The 12,481-nt window shown below is 52.3% G+C and overlaps 1 protein-coding gene across 11 annotated transcripts in view; it reads right to left on the reverse strand.

Annotated features, from left to right (window-relative positions):
* The window catches only part of LDLRAP1 (low density lipoprotein receptor adaptor protein 1), a 60,761-nt gene that overhangs the window by 38,039 nt on the left and 10,241 nt on the right, over nucleotides 1-12,481 (reverse strand). For all 11 annotated transcript variants that reach the window (XM_044997564.1, XM_044997567.1, XM_044997570.1 and 8 more), the window contains exons 2-3: nucleotides 8,543-8,685; nucleotides 3,677-3,789 (exon numbers count right to left, since the gene is read on the reverse strand). In XM_044997564.1, coding sequence (XP_044853499.1) covers nucleotides 3,677-3,789; nucleotides 8,543-8,685 — 256 coding nt within the window. The remainder of the gene's footprint in view (nucleotides 1-3,676; nucleotides 3,790-8,542; nucleotides 8,686-12,481) is intronic.

Here is a 12,481-nt window from a genome sequence, read left to right on the forward strand (position 1 = left end):
GTGGTTAATCGTCTCACAGCACCAGTTTCTCCATTCAGCCCTCGCTCGCACGACTGTCCTCTAGGAAGGGGCAAGTGCATCTCATTTCCCAGACAGACTTAAAAAGCCACAGTCCAGATTTATTTACACTTTCATTTCATTTCTTTTCGTGCACCAGGTTCCTGTTGCTCATTGGCCTACATTTTGCCTTGCCAAGCGGTGTCATACTTTGTATGAGGCACTTCAGGCTTATTCCCCTCTGTCATTTGCTTTCAAAGCAGCCAGGTCGGCCTTTCTGAAAACTGCAGCAAAACCTCATGGGTGCGTGTGTCTCACACACACACATCCACCCACCCCCTGCTTCACAGCAACCCCCACTGTTCACCGCCATGTACAATCATCGTTCGTTTTCAACGGCAGGGTCATTCACACCAGCCTCTGAAGTTAATCGGTTTTGTAACTGGAAGGCAACTCACCACACACAAAGGGGCGAGTCTGAACACCACCTACAGCGTCACAGGGGGCTGCGTTTTAAGCTGCAGCGAGTCCGTTAGGATGCCTGCCTGAGCAGAGTTGTGAAGAGATTACAGTTTCTGCCAGTGACGTCTGAGTTTGCCTGATAAAAGTTCCAGGTTTGAGGGGGAGTGCTCCAGAGACCACAGCTGTTGGTTCGAGCATGACCCGGCACATGGTGGGAGAAATTACTTTGGGCAATAAAAGAAAGCTTGCAAGAGAAAATTAAATTCATGCACATCAACCCTCCCTCCTTTAGGGAAAGTTATTCCTTCAGCCAAAGTGGTATTGTTTTACAGAGCTGCCTCTGATGTTGTCAGCTGCCTTAAGACACGCAGACTTCAGTCAACTCAGAGCAAACCTTTGTATAAACATGGACTGGAAGGGACAGCTTCACCGTTCCCTGTTCAAGTGTCCAAGCTGAATTCAAGGCAGAACTATTCAGACCTCAGGTCTGCAGTCACTTGTTTCCCCACCTCTTGCCCTCCCCCGTGGCATAGTTCCACTGATTTCAGTAGATCAGGATTAATCTGGAGTGATTAAGAGAGCAGAATTGGATGCCAGGTCTGCAGCTGTTAACTTTTAATTGTGAGGGGGCCTACTGAGAGAGAAGATTGCAGAAGGAACTCCACTCTCATGCGTTTTAACATGACAGTTGACTGTGCAGAGCAAGCAAGGTCAATGGTTTTGTCCAGACCCTCAGTGATCCAAAGGCCTCCTATGAACTGACCACTAGGCAATGCAAAATGCCACTACCCTGTATTCCAGTATGGGCCGGGGGGAGGAGACGTACAACAATACTCCAAGACAGGGGAGGATGGAAGGAGGCATGGAACACAGGAGTCATCAGACTGGATCATACCTGGATCCATCTACTCTAGTACCCAGTCTGACTGTGACCACACCAGATGCTCAGAGGAAGGTGTAAGAACCCCACAGTAGGCAAGTATGGGAAAATCTGCCCCCCTCTCCCTCCCGCCATATTAGATTATAACAACATAAGAGACCATTGTGATCATCTAGTCCGATCTCCTGCACAACAGGCTGTACAGCTTTGCTGACTTAATTCCTCATCCTGGTCCTTAGCACTGCCGGGTGGGTCAGGCCCTGAATCTAAGCCATGGTAGGGGAAAGAGAGTTAGAGCTGACCCCTTCGAAGCAGGAAGATCCAGCTGGCTAAGTACACCAGCATCCCTAGATGGAGCTTTAAAGGGGCTGCATTTAACCACGGAGCCGGATTAACGCCTGGGAAATCTCCTGCCATTCCCTGCTTATCGGCCTCTTGCCGTAGCTGGCCCACTGGTTTTAACCTCGGAACCACTTTCGACACCTAACGTCGGAAGCCTGAGGTCTGTGAAGCTGCCTTAAATGTAGTCGGCCTCTTGCCCGCTTCAGAGCGAGTTCGGGCTCCCGGGAGGAGCTGAACTGTTAACGCTGGAAGCCAAAATCCTCCAGCCACATCACAGCAGCCTGCCCACCGCGGTGTGTCTCAGGCCCTGCTGGTCTCTCTAGGGTAAAGAGGAGAGTTCAGCCTCCAGGCTCCATTCAGTGGTTGGCCTCTTGTCAGGGAGGCTGAAAGCCCACCAGGGCAAGGACTGCGTGTGCCCTCCCTGCCTACCACAATGAGGCGCCGATCCCACCTGGAATCTCTGGGCGCTACCCAGTCAAGGGGATGAGTCGTTACTGGGACTTAGGCTCAAACGGAGGGAAAGAAAGTATTCGCGGAGGGTCAGGCAGAGCCTGGAGAGGAAACCGGGCCGTGTAAGTCACCACCCTCCATTCCCGGGCGGATCGTCCCCCTTTTCCACACAGGAGACCCAGCTGAAATCTGACGCGAACCACATCTGACCGCTGCCGTTTGTCAGAGCTCACCGCACGACACTGAAGCGATCGCTTCGGGCGGGACGGAGCTAGAGGGCGTCTCAAACATTCCAACCCTCCTCTCCAGGAGGCGCCTCCGTTACCTTTTCCCAGTCTCAGGCGCTCTTGGCCCTGCGGTACTCGCGTGCGTCTGATTCCACAACACTAGCAGACGCCCCGTGGACGGGGCGCATTCTACAGTCGGGGTCACCAATCTAAAGGAACTACGTGCTTTGTATTTTGCAGAGTTTTTCCTTATCCTTCCCCCTTTCTTGGCTCCGTTTATTGCACTAGACAGACGGTTTCCCTTTGGATTCTCATGGTGGCTGGTGTTCACTCGTTCCCCTCTCCCCGCGTAGCCTCGGCTTTCGATCTTTGCTTTCAAGAACAGATTCGTAAGGATGTGGTCAGCCTCCAGTACAGGTGATGACTGGAGCCTGACGCAGTCTCTCTCCCTGACCTCGCACCAGACTATGGGCTCTGAAGCCAGGGCTAATACTCCCATCAGTTCGAACAGGAACAGGTTTGGGCTCCATGCGTTTACACCAGGGGTGGGCAAACATTTTGGCCTGAGGGCCATATCTGGGTCTGGAAATTGTATGGCGGGCCATGAATGCTCACGGAATTGGGGCTTGGGGTGCGGGAGGGGGTGAGGACTTCGACTGGAAATGCGGGCTCCGGGGTGGGGCCAGACATGAGGAGTTCAGGGTGTGGGAGGGGGCTCCGGGCAGGGGTGTGGAGGTGGGGTGAGGGTTCTGGGGTGGGACTGGGGATGAGGGTTTGGGGATCAGGAGGGTGCGCCGGGCTGGGACCAAGGGGTTTGGAGGGCAGGAGGGGGATCAGGGCAGGGGCAGGGGGTGAGGGTGTGGGCATGGGAGGGGGTCAGGGGTGCGGTCTCCAGGCAGCGCTTACCTCAAGCAGCTCCCAGAAGCAGCGGCATATCCCCCCTCTGGCTCCTATGCGGAGATGCAGCCAAGTGGCTCTGTGCGCTGCCCCGTCCGCAGGCGCTGCCCCTGCATCTCCCATTGGCCGTGGGTCCCTGCCAATGAGAGCTGTGGGGGTGGAGCTTAGGTTGGGAGCAACGTGCGGAGTTCCTTGGCTGCCCCTACGTATAGGAGCCGGGGGGGGGGGGGGAAAAGAAATGTGCCACTGCTTCCAGGGGCCGCACAAAGCCACAGTACGCACAGAGTGGGGCAAGCCCCCAACCCTGCTCCCCGGCGGGAGCTTGGGGGCTGGATTAAAATGTCTGAAGGGCCGGACGCAGCCCCCAGGCCGTAGTTTGCCCACTCCTGCTTTACATGCTGAAGTGTCTCCAGTAACATACCTGTATATTGAGACGTTTTCTATCAATTCGTTAGTTCCGCTGTCATTTAGGATAATCCCTCTGGGTGATACCTTCAGGGTAACTTTCTGCAGTTTCTTGCCACTTGCTTTAGCCTTTGGAAAGGAAAAGCAAATAGATTTACAGGTATTTAGCATGGTTACATCCAAAGTTATATCATGGTGGCGAATTATTCACTCTAGATGTGTATTGTTTAATAGACAAATTAATGGCACTTGTTACTATCAGAGACTGAATCAGGTACAATAAGCCCTTCATAGAATATCAGGGTTGGAAGGGACCTCAGGAGGTATCTAGTCCAACCCCCTGCTCAAAGCAGGACCAACCCCCAACTAAATCATCCCAACCAGGGCTTTGTCAAGCCTGACCGTAAAAACCTCTAAGGAAGGAGATTCCACCACCTCCCTAGGTAATCCATTCCAGTGCTTCACCACCCTCCTAGTGAAAAAGTTTTTCCTAATATCCAACCTAAACCTCCCCCACTGCAACTTGAGACCATTGATCCTTGTTCTGTCATCTGGTACCACTGAGAACAGTCTAGCTCCATCCTCTTTGGAACCCCCTTTCAGGTAGTTGAAAGCAGCTATCAAATCCCCCCTCATTCTTCTCTTCTGCAGACTAAACAATCCCAGTTCCCTCAGCCTCTCCTCATAAGTCATGTGCTCCAGCCCCCTAATCATTTTTGTGGCCCTCCATTGGACTCTTTCCCATTTTTCCACATCCTTCTTGTAGTGTGGGGCCCAGAACTGGACACGGGACTCCAGAGGAGGCCTCACCAACGTCGAATAGAGGGGAAATGATCACATCCCTCGATCTGCTGGCAATGCCCCTACTTATACAGCCCAAAATGCCGTGAGCCTTCTTGGCAACAAGGTTCACACTGTTGACTCATATCCAGCTTCTCATCCACTGTTACCCCTAGGTCCTTTTCTGCAGAACTGCTGGCTGGCCATTCGGTCCCTAGTCTGTAGCAGTGCATGGGATTCTTCCGTCCTAAGTGCAGGACTCTGCACTTGTCCTTGTTGAACCTCATCAGGTTTCTTTTGCCCCAATCCTCTAATTTGTCTAGGCCCCTCTGTATCCTATCCCTACCCTCCAGCGTATCTACCACTCCTCCCAGTTTAGTGTCATCTGCAAACTTGCTGAGGGTGCAATTCATGCCATCCTCCAGATCATTAATGAAGATATTGAACAAAACCGGCCCCAGGACCGACCCTTGGGGCACTCCGCTTGATACCGGCTGCCAACTAGACATGGAGCTGTTGATCACAACCTGTTGAGCCTGACGATCTAGCCAGCTTTCTATCCACCTTTATACAGTAGTCCATTCATCCGGCCCATACTACTTTAACTTGCTGGCAAGAATACTGTGGGAGTCTGTATCAAAAGCTTTGCTAAAGTCAAGGAATATTAAAATGGTACCTTTGCTGAAGCACCGATTTATGCTGGTACTAAGCATGCACCCCCCATAACATGCTTTGATACTGTGTCCACAGTCCCTGAGGGACTTTACTGTACTGATTAGTGTCTGAAGGCTACATGCCCGACATGGGTGTAGTTCTTGGCAGAGATCAACTGGGCTCCTGCAGAATTTGCCAAGTTCTGCAGAGGTTTCGTTTTTAGTCTGACATCCAAGGAAACGCCAGAGCTCTCAGGCTACACATTAGCCACCAAGAGAGGGGTGACATGCAATGGAGTTAGACTGATCCCCTAAGCTTTGTTTGAACAGGCTCGCCTACAGCCTCTGCAGCGTCTACTTCGACTTCGCTGTTCACTGGCTCGTGAGGGCTGACAAGGCCTGTCAGATTTAAGGAAGCAGCATAGCGACAAGAGCAGCTACAGCTCAGGAGCCATTGCTCAAGCTGGCAGACGCTGTTCCAGAAGTGGCCTTCAGTATTTCACAGCACGGCCAATCCCAGGCATTCACAAATCCTAGTCAGGCTGCCGCCCATCCCCCAAAATCGTGATTTTAAAAAATACATTTCATTGATTTCTGGTTTGAGTCTCTAGGGCACACTGGGGTCCCATTTTCAAGCTCTTCTCTGCTAACACAAGGTCTAGAAATGTTCACTAGGAAGAGTAAGCAGAGTCTCGAATAATCACATGACTCCAGGAGCTGGGGCTTTAATGCCATCCTGTACTACAAGAGTTGGCATCAGCAAGCTCCAGTCCGCCACCTCCCTGCTTCTTCTAACAAAGGAATGATGCTTACCTCCTCCCAAATTTGTGGGCCAGCCCAGTGCATGTAGCACTTGTATACTCCAGATATTGCAGGAGTGGGCCCTTTGCCAGCTGCTGCTTTGCGGGCCAGCCAGGCTGCTCCTGCAGAGTACTAGCTTGGCCACAGTGGAGTCCAGACAGAGGAAGTCTGCTGTTGCAACACTAGATTTGCCACACAGTTTGTTTCCCACATCGTTACTCAGCATTAGAGGGACGAATGGCTGGACACTAGACACAACAGGCTTGGACATCAAAGAGCAATGGACTGTTGCCAAAACCACCTCTAACCCCCTCTCCGGGCCCGATGCTCTAACTTTGTATCACTCACACATTTAGCGGCACTTGCAAGTTCACGTTTTCTTTGAATTTTAACTGCCCTTCAAGATAGTCAATTAAGTTCACAGAGGCCAGCAGAGGATAAAAAGCATTAGATTGGCCCCAGGCTACATTCAGCCAGCTGCAGCTCAGTGAAGAGAACCTCAGCTCTCCTGTTGAGTACAGGTTGGGGCATCTCCCCACCTGCCAGGAAAGTCATCAGGCCGGCACCACTTCAAAGTGCCGACAGCAGCGCAGCAGGTTCCAGGCCCTCACACCCCAGCACCGTCCCTCAGTTAAGAGCCTCAAGGAGAGTTGTACTTACAAGGAGACTTTCTCTGGGCGCACACCCAGAGTCCTCTAGCCAAGGGGATGAGCTTCCACCCACCACAGCAACGATCACGCGAGATCCCGGACACAGCACGACTAGCAACCCAAGAGTTAGTAGGCACCCAAGTGAGACCGATGAAAGTCAGTTTCATGGAGACAGGCAACTTCACAGTACTTTGTAAGCAGACATTTTTGCAAGAGCCATGCGCTATTGGGAGAAGCCAGAGATCCTGGAGCAGAGAAGTGAGCAGTGCCCGCCCCAAAGCTTCGAGAGGGGGAGGGCCCCACTGCCCAGTCTCTGCCACGAGGTACACAGCCAACTGCAATATAGGTTTAGCAACACTCCCATGAGCTTTAGGGCCAGATGCTCAGCTGGTGCAAATTTGCTTCGCTTTACTGAAGTCTGCAGAGCCCATGATGCTAGCAGAGGCTTTGCCCCTAGGTTTTCATGTGGCTGCAGGAGTCAGAATCCATCCCAGAATTCAGAGTGGGAGGGAGGAATTTGTTAACATATCTCGTTTCCCAGGAGTCATATCCCCTCCCCTGCCTGTTTCACCTCCCTTGAAGTTCAGCCCATGTCAGGAAGATACTACTCACTGCCTGAAGCATTTGGCCACCACGTTTGGTTTTATGCGGATTAACCATGCGACCGAATCTTTGCCTCATTCCATTTTATAAAAGTGTCTAAAGACGCATTCATCTGCTGTAGCACGAGTGGTGAATAAGGATGGACTCCTAAGTAAGTTGCGGTGTTAAATATTTAACAATCGGTAGCTGTACTGCGCTGGTGAAATTAAAGAAGTATCAGTCAGTTGCACGGGAGACTAATTGCCTTTTCAGTGGCCAGGAAAGGGCTGCATGGATTGTGCTGGTCCCTGCCAATCCCCCTCTGGATCGTAAAGCTCAGAGAAGCCCATTCAACCAGGGATGCTAGAACCAGAGGGGCTGGAGGGGTGGCAGCACCCCCTGGCTTGAAGCGTTTCCAATCACACACAGGGTTTACAGTTTGGTTCAATGGCTTTCAGCAGCCGCCCTCCTCCCCTATAAAAACTGTTCCAATGCCACTGCATCCAACACAGCCATATGGGGACTGGGAATTCCCATACCAGAGGTCCACTAACCCATCTCTGGGGAGACAGAGTTTGACAGGAAGAGTATATAGGCTGCTTTTAGAGTGGTGGCACCATTAAGTAGTCAAGATTTGGCAACATTTACCTCAGCAAGGTACCCACAATACTAGAGTCTCTCCCTGCGATATCTACTGACAACCCTGAAGTTTTCCTAGAACAGCGTGTGACAGCCGTGATTAAGGGTTAACCATAGCTACAGACACAGCAATCACCATTCAAGGCCTTTTCTTCCTATAAGGAGGACCCAGTACGCCCATGTGAGAGAGTTCTAGCTAGACTGGACAAAGCGCTAGGGCAACCGTTCTCAAACTGTGGGTCGGGACCCCAAAGTAGGTGGTAACCCTGTTTTAATGGGGTTGCCAAGGCTGGCGTCACACTTGCTGGGGGGCTGAAGCCGGAAGTCTGAGCCCCACTGCCCAGGGCTGAAGCCCTCAAGCTTTGGCTTCGCCCCTTCCCCTGCGGTGGGGGGCGGGTCCCAGGCTTCGGATTTGGCCCCCCACCTGGAGCAGAGGGGGTCGGTCTTCAGTCCCCCTTCCCAGGGTCGTGTAGTAATTTTAAGGGGGTCACAGTGCAATGAAGTTTGAGAACCCCTGCACTAGAGAGAGATCATATACCATGTTTTATTCCACCTAAACCCCACAGTCCTTCTGGGTGCCCCATCATCTCCTGGCTTCTTCCGCAAAACCCCGGGAAAGGGGTGCGTATAGGAAGCATTTACGCCTAGGACGAGTGTTGAAGAATCATTTGCTTCAACACCGGGGAGAGAAGCGTCTGCGTTGTTTGGTTTTGCAGAGAGTTGCAGGGATCCCCTTTGTTAGGAGTCAGAGTCACTTAGAACCCTGATGACACTCACCATGGCCACAATTCTTTTGACAGCAGCTGCTGAGAGGTCTTCTCCTTTGGGCTGTTCCACCAACGTCATGCCCATGTACTTTAGGTTGAAGAGCATTCCCTCCAGTAGAGTCTCTCTGGTGTCGGTCCAATTTTCTGGTAGCTCTGAGGAACAGCAAAGATCTTTAGTCTCAAGCGTACGAGGACTGGACGAGTGATTTCATTAAGCATGAAAATGCTGCAAGGGGATGCGGGCAACTGGCTCATCCGCATCTCACATACTTTTGCCCAGGGGTCAGAGGGGGCCACAGAATGCCGCTACACAACTGTCGCGGCTTGGAGGTATTTGAGAGAGCGCTAGCTACCGAAAGTACTTCCATGATCATCTCTCCTACTGCCCCGTCACTGTGGTATCGCTGCACAAGACGTATCTGAGCATTGTTCAGGTAGGACAATGCTACTCTGCCCTCAGTGAAGACTTCAGAGAAACCCAGCTTGAAGGGAGACATCCAGGCCAGGAAGAAAGACTCCCAAGGCCGGTGCATGACCTCGGTGGAGAGAGACTCAGCCTGATCTCCCACTGAAGGGAGAAGACAAGACCCTACAGCTCATCTGGTTTTGCCTCACGCAGTTCAGCAAATGAGCGGCAACAGCCCCACAACAGAACTGGGGATACATTCTGGAGCAGGATGCTCAGCAATATGGCCATGAACACCCGTCCTCCACAGGGGGAAAAAAAAATAAAGTTACCCCTGCCCAATTTGCCTCCTTTAAGCACTGTCCTGTGGCCAAGTCCTCAGGCTCTGGATCAAAAGTTTCCTCATGAGAGCCAAGTTGCTAGGAGTAAGTTTATTTAAAGCCACCCCTTCCCCCCCGACACACCTCCGTTTGCTGCAGCTGGTGATCTAACCAGAGGAGTGTGCCAGGCGGTGGAGTCACCAGAGAGGACTAACTAGCACATACCATTCTGCAGCCATCCCAACGGATCACACCTTCCCTGTGTGCTCCTGAACCAAGCTCCTTTAGGACCAGCCAATCCCCTTTAATTAACTGCTAAATGGATTATGAATTAGCAAAAGTTGTGCCAGTGCCAACGTTACCTTACAAGTCTCTGGAGCCGTGCGGCTTTTAACAGCACAAGCCAAGAAAAAGACCATCGAGGTGTTTCAGTCCAAACACACCCCAACGGCCAGACTTAAAACGGGGTTACTTTGCTCACTGCTGCCCCCACCCTCAGGGCAGACGGGGGGCGGGGGGTGTAGGCACATGTTAGAGTGCAGCTGAGCCCAAGCCCATGCACAGAGTTGGAGTCCGATCGCCCAAAGGGAGAGTATGCGGCTGCTAATAACTGAACTGCACCAGCTGTCTTAGCTCCACCCCCCGTGAGAAAGCGAGAGCGCGAGCGCACTTCTGCATCCGATACGGAGGGGAAAGGATTGTTCTTTGCACTCACTTATCTCCCGTTTCGCCACCCCATCCCGTAGCCCAGTGGCTCTCTACCTTTCCAGACCACCGTACCCCTTTCAGGAGGTCTTGCAAACCTCCCCCTCCCCAAAAGTTTCACCTCACTTAAAACTACTGGCTTATAAAATCAGACATAAACATACAAAACTGTGCCAGCTCGCTATTGCTGAAAACGCGCTGACTCATTTTGACCACAGGTTATAAAATACATCAATTGGAATATAAATATTGTACTTACATCTCAGTCATTGTCTGTAGGAAATTTTAATTTGTACTGACTTTGCTGGGGTTTTTTTAATGTTGCCGGTTATAAACCTAGGCAACTAGCTGGGCTGCTCTGAGTGGCATGGTAAGGGGGCAGGGGGGTTGGATAAGGGGCAGGGGGTCCCGGGGGCACTCAGGGGACAGGAGGGTGGGGTGGAGGTTCTCGGGGGAGGGGGTGGGGGGGTTGGACAAGCGGGAGAATCCCAGGGGCTGGGGCAGTCAGGGAGCAGGGGGGGTAGGATGGGGGGTGAGGGGTCCCAGGAGGGGGCGGTCAGGGGACAAGGAGCAGGGGGAGTTGGATGGGCTGAAGGGCTCTGAGGGGGCAGTCAGGGGGCGGGAAGTGGGAGGGGAGGATAGGGGGCGGGGGCCAGGCTGTTTGGGGAGGCACAGCCTTCCCTACCCGGCCCTCCATACAGTTTTGCAACCCCGATGTGGCCCTTGGGCCAAAAAGTTTGCCCACCCCGGCCCTAGAAGATCTCTGTGCCCCCCCAGGGGTACACGTACCCCTGGCTGAGAACCACTGCTTAGCCTGCAAGAAGAGTGCAGGCCCAAGGAATGCACATTCTCAGGCAGGCCAGTACAGCTCACCCTGCGGCTAGTGTGGAGAACCCCCTGAAACCCCACCAGGCAGCTCCCAAGCCGGAGAGCCTGGCTTCACACGGTGAACAGGAACTGCTCAGTGGCAGCCCCTTCTGCGCACACTGGCTATTCCTGTGGAGCTGGACTAACTGATGTCAGTCAGAGCGAACCCCGCCCCACGATGCACGCTTCACTGAGCTCTGCTAGGCACGGGGAGACAGGAAGCTTGCACAATAGCATTTAAACATTCCAAGCCAGATCCTCAGCTGGGGTTAATCCACACAGCGGCTATAAACTGGTGCAACTCCATTGGACTCAATGGAGCGACACAAGCAGAGGATCCAACCCCCTGTTTTGAAAGAGCAGGGAGAGATTGTGTCAATACAGCAATCATGTACATGTCTTAGCAGCAGAGAGACCAGAATAGAGGCTCGTGCAGGCTATTGTTTGACGACAATCTGAACAGATCAGGTTTTGTTGTCTCCCAAAAGGCCTCACATGGCTTCCTCCCCCAGGCACAGAACATCTCTAGTGGCAAGATAATTGTCCTAGACTTCTCCAGTTTCCTACTGCTGTGCGAGGTGGGGGACCCCTGATGAGCGAGTGGGTAGGATGGATCACAGCACGGAAACACCAATTTATCACCCCCGTAGCTAGTGATTTTAGAAGAGGCATATTGTGGCACTGAAGAGGGGGAGCAGGACTGGAACGGAGACCTGGATGCTAAAGGAGAAGTCTCGGCACTTCAGTCGTACCAAGACTAAATGCATCTAGTTCAGGGGCCGGCAACCTTTCAGCAGTGCTGTGCCGAGTCTTCATTTATTCACTCTACTTTAAGGTTTCGCATGCCAGTCATACATTTTAACATTTTTAGAAGGTCTCTTCCTATAACATATAACTAAACTATTGTTGTAAGTAAAGTAAATAAGGTTTTTAAAATGTTTAAGAAGCTTCATTTAAAATTACATTAAAACGCAGAGCCCCCCGGACCGGTGACCAGCGTGAGTGCCACTGAAAAATCAGCTGGTGAGCCGCCTTTGGCACGCGCGCCATAGGTTGCTGCTACCCCGATCTAGTTCATCGGTGTCCAAGACCCGCACTAGAATTCATCAGAGCCTCGGGGACAGAACTCGGAGCCTCCTGCTCAGGGGCAGGCCCCTGCCACCAGGAGTAAAGGAAATTCCTCTTCCAGCAACACCAGACTAAGTCGAGCAATTCCATTTCACACCAGTAGGGGCAGTGGCGCACATATCCTACCTAACCAGTTCATTGGGGGCCAGCTCTGGTGCACGCATTTAATTTTTCACAAGGCTTTACTTATAACTAGAGACACGGTCTCTGCCCCCCAGAGAAATTCCCAGGGAAGCTGCTAGGAGCATGGGAGGCTGTTTTCACTCCTATCTACGGAAGGCACGAAAGAGGGCACCAAAGGATGGGGGCTATGGCACGGCTGTTCTGGTGGAAGAGATGGGTCTTGTCCTATCCCCACTGGAGTGAGTGTCCGCATGCTGGCAAGGAGGCGTTTACAGCAGACTGCAGAGGCTTAATGCAGGGATCTCACTGCGGGAGAAGGAAGCCAGTGAAGAAAGGTTAGTGGTTCTGCTATTGTGTAGCAGGGGCCCATGTTACGCTTTCAAATCATCGCCCAGGGAAC

Source organism: Mauremys mutica, chromosome 23, assembly GCF_020497125.1.
Source record: "Mauremys mutica isolate MM-2020 ecotype Southern chromosome 23, ASM2049712v1, whole genome shotgun sequence".
In the NCBI taxonomy this organism is placed as follows: Eukaryota; Metazoa; Chordata; order Testudines; family Geoemydidae; genus Mauremys; species Mauremys mutica.